The sequence below is a fragment of the Corvus kubaryi genome, unplaced genomic scaffold (assembly GCF_017639235.1).
Source record: "Corvus kubaryi isolate FWS band 111438036 unplaced genomic scaffold, C.kubaryi_AGA036_p1.0 37386, whole genome shotgun sequence".
Lineage (NCBI taxonomy): Eukaryota > Metazoa > Chordata > Aves > Passeriformes > Corvidae > Corvus > Corvus kubaryi.
Genome location: NW_024581128.1, coordinates 3,475,711 through 3,501,677, shown reverse-complemented (window position 1 = coordinate 3,501,677; position 25,967 = coordinate 3,475,711). Strand labels below are relative to the sequence as shown.

Genomic DNA, 25,967 nt, shown 5'->3' with positions numbered 1-25,967 from the left:
TTTTTCCACTGTATGTTACAAGTTTAATTGTGCAAAAATACAGTCATCAAGACTTCAGCTTTGCTGAGAATTTGACAAAAATGGCTTAGACTTCCCTAATGCCAATATTTCTTTTTCAAGCATAGGAAGATGAACTTTTAAAAACTTTAAAATTGTATTTCAAAATACGAGCCACCAATGTGTTCTAAAAAAAAAAAAAAAAGCAGAGAGAGAGGAAAAAAAAGAAAAATCAACCAAATATTTTCAGGGCTCTATCCTCTGGGTCCACGACTTAATAAAACAAACACCACACCAGCCCCAAAATAATACATGTGAACAAGAAAGGCATTGCAGAATCCCCTTGCCCCCATTAATATTTTCCTGTAGTGCCTATATCATGGAGAAATTTTCAAACAATTCCTCTCCTTGTGCAACCATGTTTTAACACAACTACACTGGATATTCATAAGGCTGTTCTGAGCAGCTATTTTTTGACCCTAACAAATCTACGTGTTTCTTGCACAAGTGTCTCAACATCTTCGTTATCCTTTTCTTCTGAACTTGGTTCCCAGTCTGAGTCTTCATCAGTAGGTTCGCACTCCTCCTCCTCCTCTATGAAGCTGTCATTGAGGTCATATTCATTGGCTTCACCATCATTGACACCATCTTTCTCCACAGCCCTTTTTCCTGTAGGGACAAAAATGCCATGTGTTCATGAATAATAAATACAGAGCTCAAGATCCCTCCCAGAGCCCACACAGTTAAACCTCTCTTCTCAAGAGGAGAAAGAATCACCTAAACAACACATCTATCTTCCAGTTAGGCCTCTAGCTATTGCTAGATGGCTACTTTAACCCTAGATTTTCTTCCTCCATCCATCCATCCATCCATCCATCCATCCATCCATCCATCCATCCATCATATTCTTAGTCTGTGGAAGCTGATACGACTTTTAATTCCTACTCACTTCTTTCTGAGCTTCACATTAGAGAAGGAAATCTAGATCACTCACCTCCTATGTTCTCCACTTGCATTCATGCTAGATAGTCTGTGTTTCCCTTCTGAAGGTCATTTCCACTGCATTTTGGCAGATGTGTGTAAGCCTTGCTCTCAACATCTGCGACATCTTTTCTTAAATGCCCAAAATTCCTAACTAGCCATGGCCTCTTAATATCCCAGTCATGTCTTAATTCTGTCCTTAAGTCACATCTCTGAGTAAAATCATGTTCATTCCTCTTCCTCCCACCCTCCCATTTTTGCATTCTTACCTTATCTAGAAATGGTATCCGTTTAGGTAACTTTTTTGTTGAGCAGTTGTCTCCAGCTTTCATATGAAACTATGAGTATGCATTTTTTCTTTAATTACAGAGCACAGTCCAAATCCTAACTCTATATTAACCATAAGCACTTCTCAGCAAACTCTTGAAACCTCAGGTCAGAGCTCCAGGTACAAACACCACCACCAGTATGTCACATAGTCAGACTACAGCCTCTATCAGGCTGTCACACTTGCCTATGAGTGGGAACACTCCTATTACAGAATTACCTTCCTTTTTATGCTTGCTGGCTTATTGTTTAACAGACTTCAGAGTAAATTAATCATGCCCATGTTAGCCCATAACCAGCAGAATTTCTTAGCAGAATCACAGACTATAGTCCTGCAGAATTAATTTTGTCTTGGAGGGGAGGGGTCAAAATGAAGATGCTGAATACAGTAAGAACAAAATCCCCCTTCTCAGACTAAGGTTATTAGAAAAATAAGCCCAAGAGCTGCTTATCAAAAAAAAGCCCTTTGTCACTTTCACAGCACTGTGACTTCTATTTTACAACAGAAGAAGGAATTCTGGCAAAACACTGATGACTTTCATATTCTTCCTACAAATGTAGGAAGGGCATACTATGTTCTCCCTCCCCATACATCAATTCTTTGATTTTAGCAGTGAGTGATGCACTTCCTTTTATGCCTTTCCTCTCCACTTCTTTCCATTTAGTTTAATTCCGTCCTAAAGCTGATGATTAAGCTCAATTTTGCCTTTTCTCTAGCAGCGTATCTATAAAGATGACCTTGAAACTTTCTACAAAAGTAGCTTCTTGATGTGGGGAAAACAAGCTTGCTGACCGCTCCTTCCAAAATGTTCTATTTTGATGTGAGCTGATCAGCTTGCTAGAAAACCTACAAAAAAGTGTGTAGGAGAATACTGCATATTCCATGGTTACAGGGTGTTATTCATCTCAGTAGCAACAACTTAGTGAAGTCATTCAGCAGTGACAATTTAATGACAGCATAACACTGACTTTTTTTTCAATTCCTTCCCTACAACTATTCCCCAGTAATTTGTGTCAGATTATTTCTCAGAACATTCTCTACAGGCAATTCTGGCAGCAATTAGACTTAAAAACTGAACATGTTAAATGTCAGGTGGAGGGCACCCCTCTTCTCTTGGCTGGTGGAATTTAAATTTAAACTTGTAGGGAATTTAATCCTGCTGTGTCTAACGGTGCAGTTGTGCCAAATATGATGAAATAAAAGTTAATGGAGCCCTGACTGTCTGTCTGACCCTGCAGGACCTGGTATGATGGCCTCAGGTGTGAACTTGCTGAGCACCACGTTTTATAATCTTTGCCCTCCGCAGAGCTAAGTAAGCCAGTCAACAAGACATTAAAAATCTTTTTAAAAATAGTAAATATAAACAGAACTTAATAAATTCCCTTCTTTCCTGTATGTGCAGAATATAAATTCTTTCGTGGTTCTTACTTAGTAAGAAGAGTTTGACAGATTGAATTTCACTTCTGTGTGCAAGTTTTACATGCTACAAGAGCAGCACTTTTTCCTTCAGTCACCCCTGCCTGACCATCAGCTGCACACACAGCACCTACTATTTTGGTAGGAAGGTGCTCTTATGAGAGCTACAGCTACAGTTTAAAACCTTCAAGAAAAGATTTAGACTTTTAGATATGCACACAGCCCAGCCTGCTACATTGTAAAATCTTCACCACTCAATGCATGCCTCAACACTTTGTAACACAAATTTCTAACCCGGACCTCTGATCAAGATGGGTACTTGTATCACAGGATGCACCAAAGCACACAGGTAACAAACATGCCTCAGAATATGCTGGTGCACAGATACAGTATACAGATAGTAAATATTTGGTGATAGCCAAAGTGCACACAAACTTGATAAGGAAATGGTATGGGAGAGAGATTTCTCAGTAGAAAGTTTAAAACAACCTCCTGCATTCACCCACAACAGAAATGAAGGCTGAAAACACTTTGCCTAAAAAGCTAACTACAGCTATTTGCACTTTTATTTATTTTCTCTAGAAGGCAGATCTGTTTTGAAGATTTCTTTAGGAAATTCCCAGCCACTCCTTGGTGATCTCAAGGAAGGCAAGCCAGTTCCCACTCCCACTCAAAATGCAGCAGTTCCACACCCTCGTGCCTTACTCTGGCCACTGAAAGTGAAGACTGCACAGCATCAGACTTTCAGACTGCTCTTTAAAGCTCCCTTTTAATTTTAGAAAGTATAGGAAGCTTCACATTTGGAACATGAGACACAAAAGAATCCTGGAAGCAGACCTAATCATATTTAAAACTTGAGTCTATGCACCCACAACATATATAAACTTCTACACTTCCATCCTAACACGCTCTGAAACATCAATACCTCACTGTAAGTTTAAGAAAGTTCATCAGCACATGCAGATTATCACCTGAAAGTTATGTAAAGGTCAATACAATGCAGAGGGAATTATCTCCCATGTTGCAGGAGTAATCACTCCTTATAGGGCAACCTTAACTAGCTGTGCATGAAATACTGGATTCCTTTCATCCTATTATGGCCCCTGTGTAAGGAGTGAAGATGAAGACACCTTTTAGCCATATGGGTCTCTTCTTAAAATACGTTTGCTTTCTTGTCTGCTTCTAGGGAACTACAGATATGATTATCCAGGAAGACTGGCACAAATTCAATGGAAGCACTATTACTTGTAAGAAAACAAGAAGGATTTTACTAAAATAACTACTACTTTCTCCTCAGCTAAGTATTATCAAGCATCTCCAACACTATTAAATGCCAAAAGAGCCACAGCAGACCAACTGCGTCCCAGGCTGATGTGCCCACTCATAACTTTAGAATACACTCACCATTGCTTGAAGTTCGTTGTTGTGTTCCTCTTCCAGTTACTAAAGAAAGGGAAGTTGTCAGTCAGGACAGAGTGAACTCTGCCATAAGGGTTATTCTTAGAGCTGCTACAACAGAAAACTGACCTATTAAACAAATGCTGCAATGGTTGTGCTGTACTTACAGATATAAAAGCTACTTTGCTGCCCCAAAAAAACCATTTTTGTCTTGAATCATTCCCAACAGATTACCCAGATAAACTGTTCTTAAAATTATTATCCCTGCCATCTGTAGACAAATGATGTCAATTCTGATTGAGACTTTTTAAGCAGAAAATTGGAATATTTTAGGGCATTTAAATATTTTACACTACTGTTTCCATAAATGCTATTCCTTCTTAATAATGTCATAGCCTTGCAACTTCAAAGTAAAATGCATTATCATGTCATTTCCATAACTGTTCTGCTCTAAATTATCGTTTATTGCATTGTGATTTCATGTGGAAAAACTCAAAATCCAATAACCAAGAGAAAGCACCCCAAAAAACCAAAAACAAGAAGTATCTCTTTCAATTCTTTAAGAGCTGACAAAATGCAAACAGCACATTCCCCTGTATTTTTTCACCAAGTCAAGTTAATGGAATATAAAAAGACTACAAAATGTTAGATTGGGAACTCAAATTCAGTTTTAGTTACATTCCCTTCAGGCCTCAAGAGAACATATATGCAAAAATTAGTTCTCACAGTAAGAAAATCACTGATTAAAAAAAAAACCAGCACAAAAAGATGACAGACATGGTTGCAATATTTTGTTTAGAGCATCAAAATACTTCAAAATTGTATCTTACCTGAGAACTTCTGATTAAAAAAAATCCCAGAAAAAAAATAATCCCAATACAAAGGAAGCTATAAATGCAACATTATTCCCTTAAAGGAGATTAAAGCATTTTACTGAGTTGGACTTGATGATCCTTGTGGGTCCCTTCCAATTCAGAATTTTCTGTGATTCTGTAATATTGAACAAATTGGCCCACCTGGAGGTGCACTGTGCTTGTATTCCAACTTGTGCTGGGGGTTCTTCCTGCAAAGAAGAAAAAAGTAATAGCTTGATTCATCACCTTGTTGCCACATTTAAAAAGTGCAGAATTCCCTGGTATTTTATGGATAATTTTCAAGGCACAGCATTTAGATCAGTCAAGTAATAGCCAACAGATAAGGACAACAAAATTAACACAAAAACTCTTCAAATTATATCTGTTGCTTCCTTGAAAGAATGATCAATTTTTTGTGAGTGCCTCCTTTATCCCCAAAGAATGAAACACAGATTAAGAAATGATCAACTAATACAACACAGAAGTTGTCTTATCTGGAAGGAGAGACAGTTTGGGGTTTAGATAAAGCATCCGCTGTACTCCTCAAAAGTATGTTGGCAATTTCATTACTCATATAAGCCTATATTGGTCAGCCTGATATGGGAAATTCATCTCGTAGGTGTTTTTAAGAGAACCATTTTTTCTGCATTAGCTGAGTATCACCAAGGCTTTTTCTTAAGTGCTCATTTTGTTACATTTTGTTACATTTTGTTACATTTCATGGAGACCATGTTCTTTAGGATAACTCCACACTTTCCAGGAGAAAATGTTTCTGTGCAGAAACAATCTTTAACAGCAGCCAGCAGTTTCAATATGCTCCCATAGAAAAGCCATTGCCTCAAAATATATCTTCTTGTCCACTGTGATAATTATACAGTCTGATAAATATGTAAAACCTACGTACTGAAAAACAAATGGAATACAACAATATTTTGAAGAAAATCAACAGTGCTTAAAGAAACAGCAGTCAGCCATAAACTGGATTTTATTGCTGTTACCTCCGTTATGCTTTCTAACAAATCAAATGCTGATTAAAATAGTTTTTGTACAAAATCCCAACAAATACATTATCAAAATAACTAAAAGTTACAGATCAAGAACAACATGCAACAATAAATTGTTCATATAAAAGAACAATTTACTGAATGTTGAAAAGAGATACAGTGTTGATCTCCAGGTCACTGAACAGGTTCATTGAATAGTCAAGTTTTTCATCTCTGACAGCTGATATCATTAACAAAACAGTGATTTTTACTGTGTCAGTGTTAAAAATATGCACAGACTTGGGTGCTTTAAGGGTAGCAGTCTGACTGCAGTAAATTTCAGAAACCTACAGTCAAAGTTAACATCAAGAATTAGTCATTATTCTATTGTCATTCTGTGACTGCAGGGGAGAACATTCTTAACCTGTAAATAAGGAAAGCCACTTTGCACAGTGTTTCTCACCTATAACAAGCTGTTCCGTATGGACACTCAGGCCGGTTGTCATTGTCATCCTGAGCCACCATCTCCATGTCATCATAGTCATCATCAGTAGGATGACTGAACTGCTGGAAGTGAATGGGATTCTTCCTGCAAGAAACAAATATACACCAAAACTGACTGTTCCATTTCAACACAAGAAGCAGACATATAAAATGTGTTACTAAATCACTGACAGCTCATTTTTCTGTGGTTACATGAAGAGGAGCTTTTAATGTTTAACTTGATGCAGAATGTATGACCTACTTTCAGCATAACAGAAGAAATTTTGTCTTAGCACCTGCTGCAACAGAGGTTAAACCAGGAATTTTCATATTGCCCATCAGCTTTAAGTTTCCAGCTTCCAGCACATACACAATAGGTTTTATTTGAAATTACGAATTAGCATGCTGACATGCTGACATGAAGTTGTACCATAAGTTGTACCATAAGACAACTACACATTAACAACTCCAGTGTTAGTGAGGACAGCACATGACCATCATCCATGACTTCTTGCTCTACAACACTTGAATCCGAGGTGAATAAGTAGGGAACATAAATTTATGCATAACTGAAAGAACATTTCTACCGCTTCTAGGCAAGAGTTTTGTACACACACCACTCAAGACTAGGCAGTCATAAACATCATTTGAAGAAAAAGTTTTCTTCTTTCTAGAACTGTTGTAAGTGGAGTTAAAAAGAATACAAAAAAACCAAGTTCTGACTTCAGGAGCAATTCATGTGACAGATCAAAATATGCTACGAAAAATTACATCAATATTAACATACTGGTAGCAAAAGCAAATTTACGTTTTCCCTATAATTTCTTAGAGACTTTTTTCCTAAGCATACCATTGAGAAGCAAGAAACGTGAGATTTTTTAATAAATTATTTTCCAAAAGACATCTGCAAAATACTTTAGTGATTACTGCAATTATTCCAAGAGTACATAACCTCTAATGTGTTTGTGCAAATTATAAAAGTGAGCTGCCTGCCTCAAGCAGGAGGAGGAATGACGATTTTCAGCTACGAGTACTTAGTGCTTTTACTTACACTTGCTACAGCTGCATTGAGAAGCAAGTATGGAACACCCCAGGGACATGTGTGCAGCCACCTCCATACACAGCAGCTTCCTCACTGATCACAGAAACTCCTTTAAATTCACAAGTACCTCTTCTGAACTTCATAGAGGAGAGTCAATATTCATTTTATCATTTCAACTACCACCATAAGAAAAGAGCATTTGTTACAGCTCTTACAAAATGATGACTTAAACACTGTGAGCTCCACTGGCCATTCAGGCCTCCTTTTAGCATTCGAAAAATACCAGATATTTAGTATTAATTCTTTAAATCTCCATTTGCCAAATATCTTTCACTCAGGAAACTCCACAAGCAAACTAAAGATAAAACTCTTCTATAAGCCACTTATCAAAGACCTATTTTCCCTTGGATCTACTTACCTGGGTGACAAGCTTCTTGTCCTGGTCTTTTGTTGCTTCTGCAAACTGTAGGGTAATTTAATAATGTTTCACTGAAAACTATTGCAATATTGCAGTCCGTAACAAATTCTCAGGAAACATCACTTGTTGTGACAAATTCAGATTGGCTGCCTACTTCCTTCCCCATTAAAAATAAATGGGATGAAACCAAATAATTTTAGAGGCCATTTGCTTTGTTTTCTCAATGCATGGAGCTAACATACTTGCAGTAATAGCAAGAATTCTTGGTCACATGAAATACAATTTGTCTTCTCAAAGGGACACAGCAGCAACTGATGTTCTTTGAACTAATTTTAATCCTTATTCCTGTATCAAGATACATATAGCATCATAGTTCCCAAGGAAAGAAGACCTAATACCTTTCAATTAGCCAATCTATTGTATTTTAGGAGATACCCATTTCCTTTTAAAACATTGCTTCAAGACCTACTTGGACAATACCAAACAGCCATTATTGAAGGAGAGGGGAAAAAAAGAAAGTATGGGAGAAAGGAAGAAGAGCAACAAATTGTGATGTACAAGTCCTTATCAGTAGGCTTCAGGAGTCTTTCGGCCAGTAGATTATACTCCTCAAATTATACATTACCTGGAGCACCTCAAACATGTCCTACCTCTTGAATATGTCCTACCTCAGATGCTCAGGACTAGTAGAAACATCCTATTTTATCTTACTTTTACCTGGATAACTTGTACTTATCCTATGTGTAGTGCAACGATACCCAGCAAAATAAAAGGAAGCAGAGAAGTACATAGCTAATAACCAAACATCTTCCCTTTTTTTCAGAAAAACCCTAAGGCTGCTTCCTATAAAGGTTTTTTTGATTTTTTTTTTTAATATTTATTTGTAGAAATGAGATATTTGAGTTACAGGAGCACATCTATGACACTGTAAGTTGCACTCCAAAGTTAACTGTTTCACAACAAAGCCTCAGTGCACAGGAATGTGTTAATTCATTTGATCAAAACAAAATCATTAGGCTTTACTTGCATGAAAAGTAACTAATTAAAAAGCCTATTTTAATAATGAAGTTTTATGACCACTGCCTTCATATAAACATACTGACACAGTTACTGCAGCTTTGCTTTCACAGAAGCTCTAAATTTGTGTACGTATATTTCATGGTCCAGGAAACTATGTGAACAGAAACTATGCAAATAAAACTTTAAAACTTCTTCAGAATCAATACAATCATCTCAAGCAGAAGTTGAGTATTGCTCAGTGAAATATTTAAGACAGTTGTTCATCTGTGTTGTTACCAAAAGCAACTTTAAAAACTTTTTATAAAGTAAATTTTACTGACCAGTTCAGAATCCCTGACTCCTCATAAACCCATGCAGAAGACCCCTTTCCATCTCAAGGGCTTATTTTTTCACCTACTGAAAGAACCTCCTAGTGAAAATGTAATGAATTACCAGCACTACTTACAAAGTCATAAAATTAAAGTGTGAAGTTATGCCGTGACTGCACATAACATGTTTATAAGTTCTATATTTTAATTCTTACTAGAAGACACAACTCAAAAAAAGGACAGATGCGGGTGTTTAGCCGCCAGATTTACAAGCTTAAAGTGAAAGGAAGAATACTTATTTTCATAAAAAAACCCCAGCAAAGTATTTAGAAGAACCCACAAACAAATCCAAACACTGATTCAGCACCCCCTGCTCTGACAGTTCTGGGAGAGATTTACACACCCCCAGTCAGCAGAGAACTGTATCCCAGGCTATGGCGAAAGGATTGAATTGTGGAAGAAAGACTGTGAGTTCCAGTTTCAGAGATGAGAGTTCAGGTCTACTATACCCCTTCTATGTGGCCCTTGAAAAGATTTATTTTAATTCCCTATTCTGCTAACTTCAGAAAAGCAAGCAGCAGACAAGAAAACGTGACAGTATTCAGAGGGTGAGTTCCTCGACAACAAATATAGGCATCTACAATATACACAGAGTACTTTGTCTCCTAGTGATAACAGCAGTTCCTTTGAATTTGGCCACCTCAGAAAGTGACACTGAACGAAGGTGACAAGAAGACTCCTTGGGGCAAGAGGTGTATATCAAGGTTGATTCTTTCAAAAGTAATGTTTTCAAATTCATAAATGAAGAAATTGAACTATGGGTTACAAATTTTCTTCCTAAATGTCTAAGACAGGCTAAGAGAAATGCAGTCAAATAACTAGAAGTAACATGTAATCTTTGCTCTAACACACTTTTGCCACTAATGCAGAAACAACTACTTAGGGGCCTTGAATTAAAAGCAAATACAAAGACAGACTACAAAGCACATTTCTTTTGCTGCAAGCAAACAGGCTGAGTTTCATAGTATTTCCTGAAGATCAAAGCTGACATTTTTGATGCTCCCTATTTACAAATTTCTCTGACAAAGACTGCTATTTGTTATTTCAGAACATTCTTTTCTTTTTATAAAGCAGTACCTTCCAAAAGTATTGCTGCCAAATGTTTCACAATCAAGAGACCCAGGAAAAAATGTGCACATACAGACTCCTACTCCCTATTGGTACCTAAGATTTGCCTTTCCTGAAGATTAGGAATATTTCATCATATCAGAGCATTAAATCACCTTAATACCCATACAGGGCAAAACTTCTCTCAGCAAAATCCAAAGTAGCTGGAGCAAACCAGAGGCTGCATTTCTACTACTGGATCAATGGAACTGTCTAATAAGACATGCTTTCGTTAGAATCTTTAAGGGGAAAAAATGAGGTGTGTCAAAGCTACATGAAAACCGCCATGTGATGTGCACATGAATACAAAAGCTTTACAATTTTGATATACACAGTTATCTCAGCATCAGGCCCACCAAACATACAGAAACCCAGTCACTTGTGCTTGTTTGCTTCCTAATCAAACTCACTGTTTTTATTATTGTTGAAGCCCCTTGGGGGAAGAAAAAAAAAAGGCACTAGATCCCCTGTTTCCTGGATTAGCCTTATCTTTTGTATTTACAAGGTACATAGGATTATCTAGGGCTCAAAATCTTCTCCTAAATGTAGTTCTCAGGTCATTGGGCATTTTCTAGACTCAAGAGCACCTCTAGATTTCAACCTTCCCTTCAGTGTAACACCACAGGACACCACAGATCTCTTCTGGGCAGAAAGAATTAGCAGGAGGCCAGGCACCCAGCACTGGTATTTTGGAACTTCTCTGGAACATTTGTATGACAAATCTTCCACCACCTCCATCCTGAAAGGATATGAGTGGGTGAAAAAGAAGAGGAAAAACCCTGTTGTTCCTCACTTGCAGTATTTCCAAAGACTGTCCAAATAACGGTTAACCTCAAGTTCCTAAGTAAGCTTTGTTCTGGTTTTAGGGGAGACTGAAAGCTTGCAAAAAATTGCAGAAACACCGATTTATAATAAAAGAAATTCTCAATTATTTAGGGATGACAAATAATAAGTATTTTAAACATTCAGATCACAAAGCACGGAGTAACTTCAATAAACACAACAGTCTTTCATGTAAGTCTTACCTGCTAATAAAACAAACCTACAGGTTTGTTGGGTATTTGAACCTTTTAAATCTCTTCTGCCTGCTAGTACCTCGTACTGTACACGCAGGTCTTTTTATTTTCTTTTTATAATGGACCTTTATCTTTTATTTCCTGCAACACTTCATCTTTTAATTTGCTTGAATACTTCATCCCTTGTTTGGGTTGTATTAGGAATTAGCAAGACATCCCGGCTCCTCCTTTTGTCCTTCTAAAATTATTGTTCTGCCATTTGTTTCTCATCAGTCCCCTGTTCACCGGAAGATTTTTTCTGAATCAAAGCTTCTAACAACTTTATAGTTTTCTCTTCCATAGCTAATACATTACTTCTAAACAACAAGCTACCCCAAGCTAGTTTTAATTTTGCTTTACCTGTAACAGCCACTTCCATACATGCAAGGTGTCCTCTTATGCTGGATCTGTTTGGAGTTTTCTGAAGCATCTGCACTTCTGGTTGAATCAGAAATCTCAGTGTTGTAATCCAGATTTGCATCAGGCTCAAGAATCCCTTCCTGGGCACCAAAATATTTTGAAGTCCTGCCCCAGTGAGCTTGTTGGCTTGTAGAACCAGTAATCTGCTCTTTGTTTTTCTCAATTCTATTGTCTTTACTGGAGATCTGACCTACTGTTTTAGACCATTTGCTATGCAGCTGCCTATCATTTTTTTCCAGAGAAATTCCAGGGTTTTTTGTTCCAGTCTTGCCATTTCCTTCCATATCTCTCATGGAATTCTCAAGAGGAAATCCAGATGTATTCTGTGGAACAAGGTTACATTTTGAACAACCTGAAAATTTACACTCCTCATAATTAAAAGCTTTGAAGTCAAACTGTGCCTCATCATTCCTGCATTCAGAATCAGTTGTAGAACAGCCTGGGTTAGAAAGAACCTTGAAAGATCGTCTGGTCCAGACTTTAAAAATCTTCTACTCCACTTCCCAAACTCAAGTTCACTGCTTAACACAGCTGCTGAATGAAAAGCTCAAGTTCAGTAAACACACAGAGAGCACACACTCTTAAAAGAAAACTTATCCAACAGCTTCCATCCTCAGCTTCAGTTCCCTCACAACATGACCTCTCACCACCTCAGTTTGTCAACAGTCCAAGGACTAGTTTAAATTAACTAAAAATTAAAAGTACTGCTCCTGAAAAACTAATGGGTGTTATACAGGTGAAGATGTAGTAAACTGTAGAAGAATGTAGACTCCTACCCAAGAATCAATTTAAATGATTAATGAATTACTTACTAACTTAATGAATTATTTAATAGTTTAAGCACCAAGATATATGGAGCGTATATATATATATTTATCTACATAGAAGATATATGGAAACTGAGGATACACACCCTGAGGTTAATCCCACCTTGCTACATCTTAAATGCTTCAACTCATGACTCTAAATCATAACAGTCTGTCATAGACACCATTATGCAAACATTTCAGTATTGTCACAATCTGAATTTTAAATTTTGGAAAAAATGTACATTTAAAATAAGAAATGTGTTCTTTAGAAAAAAAATATGAGATACACAACTGAGGAACAAACACTGTCCTGACAATTGAGACATTCGCTGGAAGCATATCTACATTCAACGTTGAACTACTTTGATACATCATAGAACTATTAGAAGGTCTCTGCTCTCTACAGATTATTATCTATGTTTCCACTCCAGTAAATTTATAATTAGTTTACACAGGTGTGTTTGGCAGAGCCTGAAAATCAGCCAGTGATTTCCTACTTGATTTTGCTCCTTTCAATGCAAGTTTCATAAAATGTTGTCCAAAACCAGAAACAATTACATTTGAGCAGCAATGTGATTAAGAAAGGGCAAAGTCAGCATTAATATCAGATGATCCTGACCAAAGCATATTTAATGACTCAACTGGGACACAAAGACAACTCCCAAAATACAGCTCAGCAATCAACTGCAATTTAAGAAGTAAGCCTTCCTTTGCAAAAGAAAGCATAAACTACTGCAATTTGCCACTACCACTTGTGAGTTCTCTACCACGTATTTCAACGCACTGCCTGTGTTGTACATGAAGAGCCAGAACGCTCACGTTGATCAGGACCAGTTACACAGCAGGCTGCGATCCAGGGAAACCAAAGCCACCAGCGCTCAGCACTGAGACAGCACGCGCGGGGCCTCGGCGCCCTCTGGCGGCTGCTGCCGACTACAACAATTCAGATCTTTTTGCTTTCTTCCTTACAGAGCATTTTCTCAATCGCTTAAACACGACAGCAGGACCGTGATTTAGGCTCTGATATCCAAATTACAGTCTTTCAGAGCTCTCTTGCTTGCCCTAATACATCAGTTTTTCTGCAAAGTCCTGAAAGCAATTTCTTACGCTGTGCTTGAGATTAAAATGATTTATGAAATTATTAGGTGAAAATAAGTAAGGCTTCCTACTTACAAATTGAAAAATTGAATAATTCATTATGTAGTCACTCATTTTATAACCTGGCAAAGAGAAAATAGCTCTGCAGCTGTTATTAATGCACCTAGTGGACCACTGTTACACCAAAACCACTCCGAAGACTTTGCACGGTTTGTTTCAGTTAACCTTAAAACCAAAGCCCCAATAATTTTCAGTGTTAGAAGCATTTTAACTATTTTATCAGATCCTAGAACAGACGCAGGCAATTCTAATGCTAGACATAAAAACCATCTCCTCAGGTGGTTCCCTCTAAGGAAACAAGTCAGTGAAATCCTCAGTTTGCTCTCACCAGAATATGCTTTGTTTGTCTTTAGCAATGATCGTTCTCTTTTCACCACTTGCAGGATGTTGTTAGTAAGGATTTAACTGCCTGTAAATGCAGCTGTACTGTGAGGTCACAGAGACACTGGACTAGCTGGGCCAAAGGGTCTGTTCACTCACTGCCACAAATCCTTTCAGATTACTTTTTTTTTCCCCTTTCCTTTTTTTAACTCAGATTTTGAGATGGTGGCACAAGCACATTCCATGCTACCTTCCTTTGAAACACAGCAGTTGCTGAGCCACATACCATCCTTATCTGACCATAAACCCTCACTACTAGAATGGCAATAGCTTGGGCGAAGCCCAGTGTCGCATTACATCAGTATCACACCATCAGCTATCCCCAAAGGTTCTCAGGAAGAAAAACCACACGCAACAACCACTCCTTAGGAGCAGTGCTCTGGCCGATGTCTTCCTGCCTCTTGCTGTAAAGCTCAAAGTCTGGTACTTCTGCAGGACAATTGGGGCCCAAGTGATGCCATGATCATTTTTTGCCTTTTGTTTTATATACCCTTTTATATAGCTTTTATGTATCCTCAGTGCTCTTAGCATGCATACCTGTAATGCCTTAAGCCCAATAATTTAGCATAGTCCTGGTATTCTGTTAAGCCAGGAGACCAAACATCTTGGAGGCCTCACAGCTGGGGCCAGAAAGCCCTATGCTATCCTGAGAAACCAAGGTCCTTTCTGGAACACATCCCGTAAACTAAAATAAGCCCATCCAGGGGGGAATTCCTCGGGATGCGGGGATATCATGCTATCCCTTCAAGCCTCTAATTGGGGAATCTATGATAGATATGCTAATTTGCAAGGTCTATAAATTGTATATGCAATCTATCGTGGGTGTGCATTTCAGCGCATTCCACCTTGGCAAAGTGGTGCACCATAAGGATCCTTATTAAAAACTGACATAAAAACCCTTTCTTCCCTTTACTGTGTCTGGCTCTTAATTTTTAAGGCCAGGAAAAGGCATCACAAGTCCCAGATCCATTTCCTTGAAGGAAATGCAGAAAACCAAATCTTTGAGGCTTCCATGATCCTTGCTACAGAGCTATCCAATGGACTGGTATTTCAAAACAACAAATCATGAGCAGAACACATAGAACAAAAAGTTATGTGGTAGACTCAACCTTCAACATGACATTGCCAACTACATTCTCATTTTTTGCAGTATCATGGTTCTGCCCTGAGCCAAAAAGTTACCTGAGATGAAGGAACAGGGATGGAGAGGCAGCTCCTTTTCCATTGATCTTGCTCTCCACCTTCAAAATCCTCTATAGTTTCTTCAGAAGCTAATCTTTTTTTCTGCTGCACATGTACTTCTGATTTTAATGACTCTGTATGGCCTTCTCCCCTTCCTTGGCCTTTTTTCTTTCTACTACCTTAAAAAAAAAGAAAAAGGGTACTTTTGGAATGCAACTTTTTCAGTGAAATCCTGAAATCATTAGAAATCATTAAAGCAGAACACTGGGCACATGGCATGAGAAACAGCAGCAGTTGTGAAAAGGAATTTTGAAACAGCTCCAGTAATGTTTGCATGTACCCCCAGTTCCCTCAAGATCAGGCCTTCAGATATGTCTCACCCACACAGCTCCAAATCTCAACACCAACACAGTCAAGGAATTAAGTCTTTGAAATAAACATTATATTCACACATATAACAAATGTTATAGTACTGGCAGAGAAACAAACAAATAAAAAACCAAACCCCACTCTCCCAAAAATACAAAACAAAAGCACAAACATAAGAAAACTAGTACAGGACTCAACACAGCCAGTTGAAGCCCATGCAATTTTTACATAAATAAGGCAGGACGGACCAGTCTAGACCTGGAAAGGGGATGAAAGAAAAAACCATGGAAATACAGATTTTCTTTTGCATCTTACAATTTTTTCCAAACTAGCTTTTGAGGAAAAGAAGAGGCAGTGTGGTGGATGGCACATGACTGAGGTGTTCAAAGCCAGAGTTGTCCTCATCAGTGCACAGAGACACCTGTATTTACAACAGGATAGAAGAAGCAACTGGCCAGACACTGCATAAAATACTCCTGTGGGGCTGCTTGGGCATTAAGAGCCAAATCCATTAACAGCATCTCAGCAGAAACAGCAGCTGGAAAGAGACTCGCTAAAGCCGAGCTGCTGCACACAGGGGAGCGGACACAAAACGCCAGCCACAGTTCATACATCTGGACTGCTTAGCAAAGGAAACTCAACGGTTTGCACCCAAACCACGTAACACCTCCCCACAGAAGGGAAAGCAGGGTGGGGTGTGCTGCGTTCAGCACAGGGAATGATAGAAACACTGTTTCCTCCTCTCACTTCTTTAGCCTTCCTGTACCATCAATAAAAGTCACAAGGGCAATAAATGCTGTGTAGAAAGTTTGTCTAATGGCAGTTTTAGACGCTCCCAGGACCAAAGTCAGACACGTTGGAAAGTTTTCTTGAGCTCTTGCCAATGCATAGGCACTTTGTGTGTCCCACTGGCAGTGACTGAACACAGCCTTCTGCTCCTGTCACTGCTGATATGCAGCAGCAGCAGTACATGACACATCCAGCAATTTCTTTTTCCCACAAGAACAGGAGGGAATGTAACACTATTTTAGCCTCATATTGGTAAGAAACTATCACTCTGTAATGAACTGCTCCTGCTAGGAATTAACTTCGGTCTAAATAATCAAGCTTGATTCAGTAATGATTAAAAAACTAGCATGCAACACCACCCAAACCCACCTACCTTTAAAACCTTTGAAATCAAGAATCTAAATTTAGAAGGGCAAAACATCAGTCACTTAAGTGTGGAGAACGCTAGGAATTGAAGAGACAGAAACTACCTAGAATTTACATACAAAATAGGCAAGTTTATAGGAAAGGGCTCTAGAACATCCAATGCTCAGCTGCACAAACAGAGTTTATTATCTGGCATTAAAAACAAAAAGAACAGAAAGACAATTAACTGATGAAAAAGAGCTCTATCACACCCATAGGACTGATGACAAAGGAGACAACAGAAGTCAGTCTTTGTCAGCTGCCCCACACGGAGCATGGAAAGAAAAGTAGCAAAGTAATACTTTCTACCACAACCATTATAATTTTAAAAATTGTATCAAAGCACAGAAATGCATATGGGAAGGCTATCATTATCACACCGCAAACCTACCTCCTGTCATTACAGGCTTGGAAACCCTCTGCACGAGGAGATCTCTTTCCAGCATCCAAGATGGAAGCACTCTCTTTCTTTGAATAGATTTTGACTGTTTGCTCTCATTATCCTCAGAAAGAGGAACCTGAAACAACATTTACTGTTTAGTGCCTTTATCCAGTTACAGAAGAGGAGGGGAAACTAGACCACAGTTTGTACTCAGTTATGCCCTTCAAAAGCAGCCTGGGTAACCACCTACTTTTTGTATGGGGACCATTGCTCAATTATTTTACTTTTTTTTTCAGTTTCTACGCATTCAGAAAAACAACATGTGTAGGAACCTCCGTGCAGTTAAAAAAAAAACAAAACCAAGAAACAAAACCAAGAAACAAAACCAAGAAACAAAACCAAAAACTTCTTACATCTTTGGAATAAGTATCTAAAAGGCTACAAACTGAAAAATTCATAGAAGAGCTTTACCATCATCTTGCTCTAGAGTGTCCACACACAGATATAACAGAAAGAGCAAGTTTAACAAAAGCCTATTTGTCCAAGAAAAATAAACCCCCAAACCCCACAAACAGAAAAGTCTTTCTAGCATTCCTACAATTTCATTCTCCAGGAAGTAACTAGACTCTAAATCTCTGTAAAAACAGTGCAAATCAAAGTCACATTCATTACTTACTGAAAACAGCACTATCATTTTGAATTTCCTGAGCCAGTCCACCCCAGGGATCTCAGCTACAGCAAAGGCTGACATTTCATTTGTATAGAAAACACAACACCTCCTTAACTTTTAACACATGCTTACAAATATTAAATTTCATTAAAAACTTAAGCACCCACCAAAAGTCTAGAGGCAGCATCATTATTCCTCATTTTTCCAACTCCCTGTACCTCAGAGCTGGAACATGCTGGTTCCATTAACAATGGAATACAGGACATCTCCATGAACAGTTGGTGCTTCTTCTGCCTCAGCCTCCTGATTTTTTTCTGACAAAACAGAATCAATTTTAGCTACTCACATACTACAAATATAAACATATACTTTCGACTCAAACACAAAAGTTGGACTGAACGTTTGCAATTAACAAATGCAGTTTGAAACTAACCATCAACATCCTCTTACATCAACTTACAGAGGAAATAAACACGCCTTCCTTTTACCTCATACCTAAAGGGTTTTGAACAAAAGACTCTCTAATTAAACTGCTGACCATGACTGTGGTATTTTGGGGTTTAAATACATACACTGGTTGCTGCCATGACAAAACTTAGAGAAAGCTGAAATTACAGAATCACAAAACGAACTAGGTTGGAAAAGACCTTTGAGATCATCAAGTCCAACCTATGACCTAACCTAACACCTCCTCATCAACTAAACCATGGCACTGAGTGCCACGTCCAGTCTTTTTTTAAACATGTCCAGGGACGATGACTCTACCACCTCCCTGGGCAGATGATTCCATTTCCCAATCACTCTTTCAGTGAAGAATTTTTTTCTGACATCTAACCTAAACTTCCTGGCACAGCTTAAGACTCTGTCCTCTTGTTCTGTCAGTTGTTGCCTGGGAGAAGAGACTGACCCCCACCTGACTACAACCATCTTTCAGGTAGTTGTGGAGAGTGGTAAGGTCTCCCCTGAGCCTCCTTTTCTCCAGCCTAAACAACCCCAGCTCTCTCAGCCATTCTTCATCTTAGTATTACATCTTAGAATTTGCTTTATGGTAAATCTGCACAACTCCCCAAAATCTGATCCCATCCTAAAAGTCAGGCAATGATTTTAAGATGCAGTTTTCAGGTCAGATGCCCAATGAATCTAGCAATTCCCATCAAATATTCACTACAGGCTACCAGTCTGCAGCTCTGAGGTGACACCAGGTACTTGGGTACTGGTTTCAAAAGCCTCAGTTCAGAGCTGCTACATCTAAAAAGCTTTTTAAGTTGTGAAAGTGCACCCGAACTGCAATTGTTTTTCCTTCAACACACTGTCTTTCCACTACTCAATTCACCAGCACAAATAATTACGGAAAAAGAAGTTTAATTGCTGCAGTACTCCCTGCACAGAAGCACTGGGGAGTCTCTGCCAAACCTTCCAGAACTTTCTGCACTGCAGAGACGGCACACTGATCAGCTGAACTTTCTCTTTGTTGCCCCATGAAGAGAAACACCAAAGGCCAAGCTCTGCCCTCATCCCTTCAGCTCTGCAGGGGCTCACAAAATCCCAGGATGGGTGAGGTTCAATGGGACCACAGTGGGTCATCTGGCCCCACCTCCCTGCTCAAGCAGGGTCATCCCAGAACACATGGCACAGGACTGTGTCCAGATGGTTCTGGAATATCTCCAGGGAGGGACACTCCTCAAACTCTCTGGGCCATCTGTTCCATGTGCAGCTACTACACAGTAAAGAGATTCTTGCTTATATTCAGGTGGAACTTCTGTGCATCAGTTTCTGCCCATTGCCTCTTGTCCCATTGTTCTGCACCAGCGGGCACAGCCTGGTTCATCCTCTTGGCACTCCCCGTTTAGATATTTATAGACATGGATGAGGTCTCCTCTCAGCCGTCTCTTCTCGAAGCTGAACAAGCCCAGCTTCCTCAGCCTTTCCTCCTGAGAGAGATGCTCCGCTCTCGAAACCATCCTCGTTGCCCTCCCCTAGAGCCGAGCTTTCCCCGCCCCTTCCACCGGCGGCGGAACCGGCTCGGGGCCGCAGGGGTCCCCTCTAACCTCTCGGCTGCGGACACGAACCACCCCGGCCCTGGGGGCGGGCGTCGCTACCACGGGCCGCGGCTCTGCGGGGCCGGGTCGGCCTCACCTCGGGAGTGCCGGAGCCGCCGGGAGAGGGATGGAGGTGGTGCCGAGCCCGACGAGGCCGCCGCCGCCGCCTGATGACGCGCAGCCGCGCCGTGACGCGTAGCTTCCTCGAGCCGCGCGGCGGCGCCGCCTCCCTGGTCCCCAAACTGCGAAGATTCGCCCCGGAACCAGCGCCCCACGCGCACACCCGCAGCGGGCGGGCGACAGGGACATGTCAGCAGGCAGGCACCCAGCCCAGAGCGCTGCCGGCGGCGGCCGCCGGCGCACAGAGGGGCCGCGGTGATGCCTCCCTGCCCCGAGGCCGCGAGGATGGACGGGGAGCGGTCTGCCGGCCGGGACAGCGCCGAGGGAGGAAGAGGAGGACTGGGTGACTTCGTGTCTGCTCTTCCTCCCGAGGTCAGCTCCCGGATTTTCAGCGGGCTGGATGTCGAGAGCTTGTGCCACGCGTCCGTGACGTGCAAGGGCTGGCATCGCGTTATCGAGAGCAACGAGCGGCTGTGGCGGCACCACTGCCTGACCGTGCGCGCCGTCTGCCAGCGGGAGATTGACTGCGACCGAGGGAACGGGTATTCCTGGAAGGTAAATCCACCTTCAGCGGCAGAACACCGTCAGTGACATAAACGAGGTTGCTAGGAGGGGCAATAGAAGTGTGTAAGGACATTGCATCAGCGCGTCGCACCCATCCTAGGGTTGTGGGGGGAGCAGCTGCGGTGACAGTGCGCCTCGGTAGCGCACCCCGGCAGACGGACATCTGCTAAAATACACTGAGGGATAAAGCAAGGCTGTCTCTTTTCCTACCCAGGACACAGCCTGTCCAGCTCGGCTTTAGTCCTCCTGCGGCCCTGCACAGCCTCAGCTCTGACCTTCATCATACACAAGCTCTAACACGGGACAAAGCCCACGTTCCCCCAGATAGTGCTGGCAGGGAGAAGGTAACAGGCATTGTGTGCTCTCTGGTTGTATTTTGTGGAAATAGGTCTGCTGGTTAGGAATGACTCCCTGAGAAATCATCCTGGATAGCGCTCTCTCGATACACCTCAAGTGACACACATTCAGGAGAAAAAAACAAGGGGAATAGAAAAGGAAACGAGCAGGAGCTTTTTATAAACTGTTTAGAAAATCTGCTCACAGCCGTACTGCTCTGGGGAGTTTGTAGCAGGTTCAGCTCCAGAATATACTGAATGATCTCTCACTGTCGAATCCAGCCTGGAAGTTGAGGTAGATCAGGACCTGGTCAGGTAGATCAGGTAGACGTGATAGCTGGTTCCACAGATTACTCTGGGCCAACTAGAGGGTAATTCCTCACCTTATTTTAGCTGGAGTGTTTGAGAGCAGGGGGACAGTGGAGGGGTGAAAAGAGAAGCAGCAGCAAAAGAAACAAGAGCAGCCACTGTTCTGGGCTCTGATACTTCAGTACTGCAGTGTGAGGCACAGGCATGAGCGGATAGTGGTTGCCCTTTCAGTGCATAGATCTTACTACCCTTGCACAGCAATTTCCTGCAGAACTTCCTGCACTGATTGTCTGTTTTATCTGGAGGGGATTTGAAATAGAAGCAACAAACACACCAAGTCTGCATTTTCTTGCCCTAAAAGGCTGGCAGAAGAGAAGAATCCAGCTAGCTTCCAAACAAGAGTTAAAGGCCACAACCCTAAAGAAAAAGTGAAAGGTGCCTTTTTAAAGGAGTAAGACGAATTCCTGGCTTGGGTTTTTCATCTTGACCATCAAAGAATTGAGGCAGGAACAGAAAAATTGGAAGTGGAGCAAGGTCTTCTTCTTGGCAGCATTGCACCTTCCTGGGCTTAATGTCTAGATATCCAAAGCCACATTCCAAATCCTTTTTCTAGCACTACTCTTCCAGTGCTAAACTTAAGTTGCAGTTTAAATGGGTTCATTTCCAAGATCTGACTATATGTTTTTCCACCAGATCACACTGTTAAGAAACTACTGGAAGAGCAAAGTGAAGCAAGAATGGCTTAGTGGGAAATACAGCAACATTCCTTCACAATTCAGCTTGCCAGAGAAAAGCATGTATCCAATGGATGTCGACACGTGGGGAGAAATCTTGGAAGCAGAACTTGAGAGATGAAAACCAGTGCTGATTCTTTCAACTCAAACAACTTTTGCCAATATCACACACTGTTTGGCAGTTGTGAAACTGATTTTGAATGATTTTGGACTATGAATTTATGATGAAAGCTTCTCAAAAAACTTAAGGGTGTCTTAATTTGCAGTTAACTGTATTTATGTAAAATTCTAAAGACAACTAAATATTCTGTTGTAATTTATATTTATAAATTCAATGTTCTACTGCACTGTCAAAAATACACTGATTATAATTTCAGTTTGCACTTTTTGTTTTGGAAGAGATGATTTTTATATTAAAAAAAAACCAAAAAAACCAAGGTGTGTTTGACTTTTTGGCATGAAGTGTATCGTGAGAGCCCACAAAGGAAGGTTGGGGAAGGGAAAAATCTAGACACTGGAAATAGACGACAAGGTGGCCACCTCAGGATCAGCTGAACATTCCCAGTGCCCATTTCAAGGGACAGAATCCTCACAAGGATCTCTGAACTTGCACTCACAGAAGTGTTAGTATTTGGCAGTGCTGAATTTCAACTACCCAGCTGTGGAATTTTTGGATTAGGACTCTCAGATCCAGGACAGAATGGAAGCAGACTGGTAACTAACAGTTTCTCAGCCATTAGCTATGCACATTAGTCATTTGCATGTAGTAGGGAAAAATTTAACTACTTTAAACAAGATAACTTGAATAACCATATGAGGTAACACAGCTTGATGTATTTTTGTAGTCACGTTAAAACGCGTTGAGAAACTTAGTTTTTTCCTATATGCTGATCTTCCACCACACAGGCCTTGCTTTACCAGCACTGATTTTTGGCACCAACTTGAAAAACTGATGCTAGTAAAACAGGAGCTGCTTGTCATATTACTCAATATAAAAGCAATCATTTACTACTATTCTGAGTATCACCTTTCCCTACCTCCTTTGCACTAAAGAGTAAAGTAAGTGAGAAAATGCTGGGAAGATCCTTGTTGCTTGAGGCATTCCTGCAAAATTCAGTCACCAATCTGGCACCAATTTTCTATAGGAAGACTTCTACCATGCTTGGTTAGATTTGAAATCCCTTCATACAACTACTGCAAACATTGGCATAGGACATTCTGACAGTATAAGGATAGAAGTGTCCTGTGATGAGCATGAAGTTCAATGGCACTAGATCAGGCCCCTATTGGATGTGGTGTTTACTCAAAATAGGTCCAGCCCTTACCTTTATCAAGGCCCAGTAACAGTAGATTAAGCACAGCAGTTTTACTCTGAAAATACAGACTCTGGTCATTTGGGCTAAGAGCCAGTAGCACTTTTTTTCAGTGATGCTGACATTTAAACAAACCATTAGTTTAAACTTGCTTTCAATTTACACTTTATTTTCTCACACTTATTTTACCATTGCAAAATATCTGGTGAAAATATCTAGTATTTTTTACTCCCCTTTAATGTAGGTGTCTGGGCTCACAGGCTTTATCTTGTATGTGCTGACATCTACAGGTCAAGGAAGAAACAGATCAACCAGGTGAAATGGACAACTCTAAAGTGCTTTCAAGAACAGAATGTTACCTGATCCTTTTTGTGGTTTAGAGCATTCAACAGCTTCCCTCAAAATGGGTCCACTTCCCTCAGCCCATGCTCCCCATTTGAACAGGTTTTCATTCCATAAGCACTGGTACCTTTTCTAAATCATGAGTAGCGTATCTAATTTAGACAGCTTTCTCACTAACAACATTGTATGATATGATGCAAGGACTGCATAATGTTTTTTGTCAAGAATGAGACCACTCTTGATGTTAATTAAAAATTAACATCTGTTTTATTAAAAGAATAATTTAAAAAATTAATTAAAGTTAAAATAATCCAGTCCGGGAAAATCCACAAGTAAAAATCCCAAAACCCGGGTCCACAGCAATTAGAGACCTTTAGGCCTAACCAGCACAAGACCCCAGTGCAGGAAGCCTGCAGTGCTGGGTTAACTTTGGCTAGTCCAAAGTTAGATAACTAAAATGGTCTCTCTGGGAGATAGAGGCCTGAGTCACCAGCGTTGGGCTTCGCCCACAGCTAATCCGAGGCAAAAGCAAGCTCCAGAGCTGTGCACTGGGTTTTATAATGTCCATGCTCCGCCCAGGTCCACCCACAATCCAGCCCCCATGGTCAGGTGCGATTGGTGGAATCTTGAAGTGAGGTCATTTGATCCTGCCAATGGCTAGCTTCTTGTCTAGGGTGCTTGAAAGGCGGGAAAATGTCCTCATTGAAATTCATGGTGCCATGGAGCTGAGTTGCAACTTAACGGACAGGAGACTAAAAATAGCCCTTGACAGTTAAAAAGTCTGCTCTTTGAGCTGGGCTTAGAAAGTTGTAGAATTTAAGGACAATTAACAAAAGCATGAAACTGCACTACAAACACTTTAAGGAATTTTTAAAACAGAACAATCAACAAACATTTTAAGGAACTTTTAAAACTGAACCATAAACACTTTAAGAGTCTTTTTAAAACATACTAATTAACTTGGATAACTTGAGTATGTGTATGAAATAAGACATTTGGAAGTTTAAGGCTTAAGGAATGGATTAAACTTGGGAATATTTTCTCAACAGGGATTTTTAACTAGGAACTGTGTGATTAAGTGGTTCTGAAAATTAACTTTATATCTTTAACTAGTTTGATGGGCATTTTAAGTATGTAAATACTAATTTGGCAATTAAAACTCTTGATATGCAAAATGTAAAACTAGGATATTTAATCTTTTATCATGCAAAATCAGGGCACTTAACATGCAAAGGCCAATTTGGTGGATTTCATATGTAACATTTTTCACACGGCCCCATTGCACTAGGTTTTAAAAATCTCCCTTTACCCACTGTTCTTGTAGGACAACTACTACATTATCCAAAACAGATGTAGTACCTAAAATTCACTGAAGCTTCTGCTGTCAACCTGCTGCCAAACATGACTGAAGTGTGTCCTGGCTTGAAGGAGAGGTGTGGGCCAAGGAAGGCAGGAACCTCCCTTGGTATGGAAAATGTGACCTCCTTCCCTCCAAATTTTTATAACTTTGAAATTATGGGGCTTTGTGGCAAAAATATGGGAAAAGGAATAACAGTTCTTTACTAAAATATATATACATATGACAAGGCAACCAAGCAACCACAACAGCAGCAACAACAAACAGAACAGAAACCCAGCACCAGCCTCTCAGCCGCAGGCCCTTTCCCCTTCGGTGCAGTTCCATTCACAGCCGGCAGGGGCGCTGGTGGCTCCCGGCCAGGCAGGGTGGGTGCGATGATTCCCCCGCGCCTGCAGGGGGCGCTGTGGCGCGAGCTCGGCCGCATCTCCACATGAGGTAATGGCAGGCGAGACGGCGGGAGAGATAGAAAAGGGGCTCCCTTTGCAAACCCCCAGGAGCAGCTGGTCCCAGGGTCCCTCTGGATGGCAGAATGAGCTGTACAGTGTTCTGGTTTGGCCAAATTTAGAAATACATCCTCTGAGAGAAGGCAGGCTACAGTCACCCCTCCCCCACCAGGTTCGGGAAAAAATAAATTTTCCTCGAAGGAAAGTGAAAGAGATAAAAACTATTTATTTAACAAACACACGGGAAAAGAATAATAACGCTAAATAATAAAATCTCTCGCTGTGGAGAAAAAAACTGGGAAAGTGTTAGAGTCCTCCCTTTGGTCTCCTCGGAGCTGGGACTTGGCCCAGGGCCAGGCCCTCTGTGGTCGGTGGAAAGTCCTCCCAATGTGT

At 40.5% G+C, this 25,967-nt stretch overlaps 2 protein-coding genes across 3 annotated transcripts; one reads left to right on the top strand and one right to left on the bottom strand.

The window, feature by feature from the left end:
* Nucleotides 1-20,226, bottom strand: APLF (aprataxin and PNKP like factor). Of its 2 annotated transcripts, none has more exons than XM_042036660.1 (9): nucleotides 20,152-20,226; nucleotides 18,183-18,329; nucleotides 17,355-17,481; nucleotides 15,401-15,579; nucleotides 11,811-12,193; nucleotides 6,421-6,546; nucleotides 5,137-5,183; nucleotides 4,127-4,165; nucleotides 1-666 (listed from the first exon to the last, which is right to left on the bottom strand). In XM_042036660.1, the coding sequence occupies exons 2-9, from the start codon at nucleotides 18,285-18,287 to the stop codon at nucleotides 464-466; spliced, it is 1,209 nt and encodes a 402-aa protein (XP_041892594.1). In that variant the 5' UTR covers nucleotides 18,288-18,329; nucleotides 20,152-20,226; the 3' UTR covers nucleotides 1-463. The 2 variants fall into 2 exon arrangements, with proteins under 2 accessions (XP_041892594.1, XP_041892595.1); XM_042036661.1 differs by lacking the exon at nucleotides 20,152-20,226 and adding an exon at nucleotides 20,064-20,145.
* A 169-nt stretch (nucleotides 20,227-20,395) lies between these two features.
* Nucleotides 20,396-22,492, top strand: FBXO48 (F-box protein 48). Its single transcript, XM_042036678.1, has 2 exons — nucleotides 20,396-20,729; nucleotides 22,076-22,492. Exons 1-2 carry the CDS (start codon nucleotides 20,433-20,435, stop codon nucleotides 22,235-22,237), a joined length of 459 nt encoding a protein of 152 aa, XP_041892612.1. The 5' UTR covers nucleotides 20,396-20,432; the 3' UTR covers nucleotides 22,238-22,492.
* The last annotated feature ends 3,475 nt before the right edge of the window (nucleotides 22,493-25,967 follow it).

What these genes read in the sequence shown, in the direction of transcription:
- APLF (XM_042036660.1), bottom strand. Translation starts at nt 18,287, where the DNA reads ATGGAGATGTCCTGTATTCCATTGTTAATGGAACCAGCATGTTCCAGC. An exon ending in TATGGAAGTGGCTGTTACAG is followed by an intron (nt 6,547 to 11,810) that starts GTAAAGCAAAAT and finishes TGTTTCTTGCAG; the next exon opens with GAAGAATCCCATTCACTTCC. An exon ending in CAAGCACAGTGCACCTCCAG is followed by an intron (nt 4,166 to 5,136) that starts GTGGGCCAATTT and finishes CCCTTTCTTTAG; the next exon opens with TAACTGGAAGAGGAACACAA.
- FBXO48 (XM_042036678.1), top strand. Translation starts at nt 20,433, where the DNA reads ATGCCTCCCTGCCCCGAGGCCGCGAGGATGGACGGGGAGCGGTCTGCC. An exon ending in GGAACGGGTATTCCTGGAAG is followed by an intron (nt 20,730 to 22,075) that starts GTAAATCCACCT and finishes TTTTTCCACCAG; the next exon opens with ATCACACTGTTAAGAAACTA.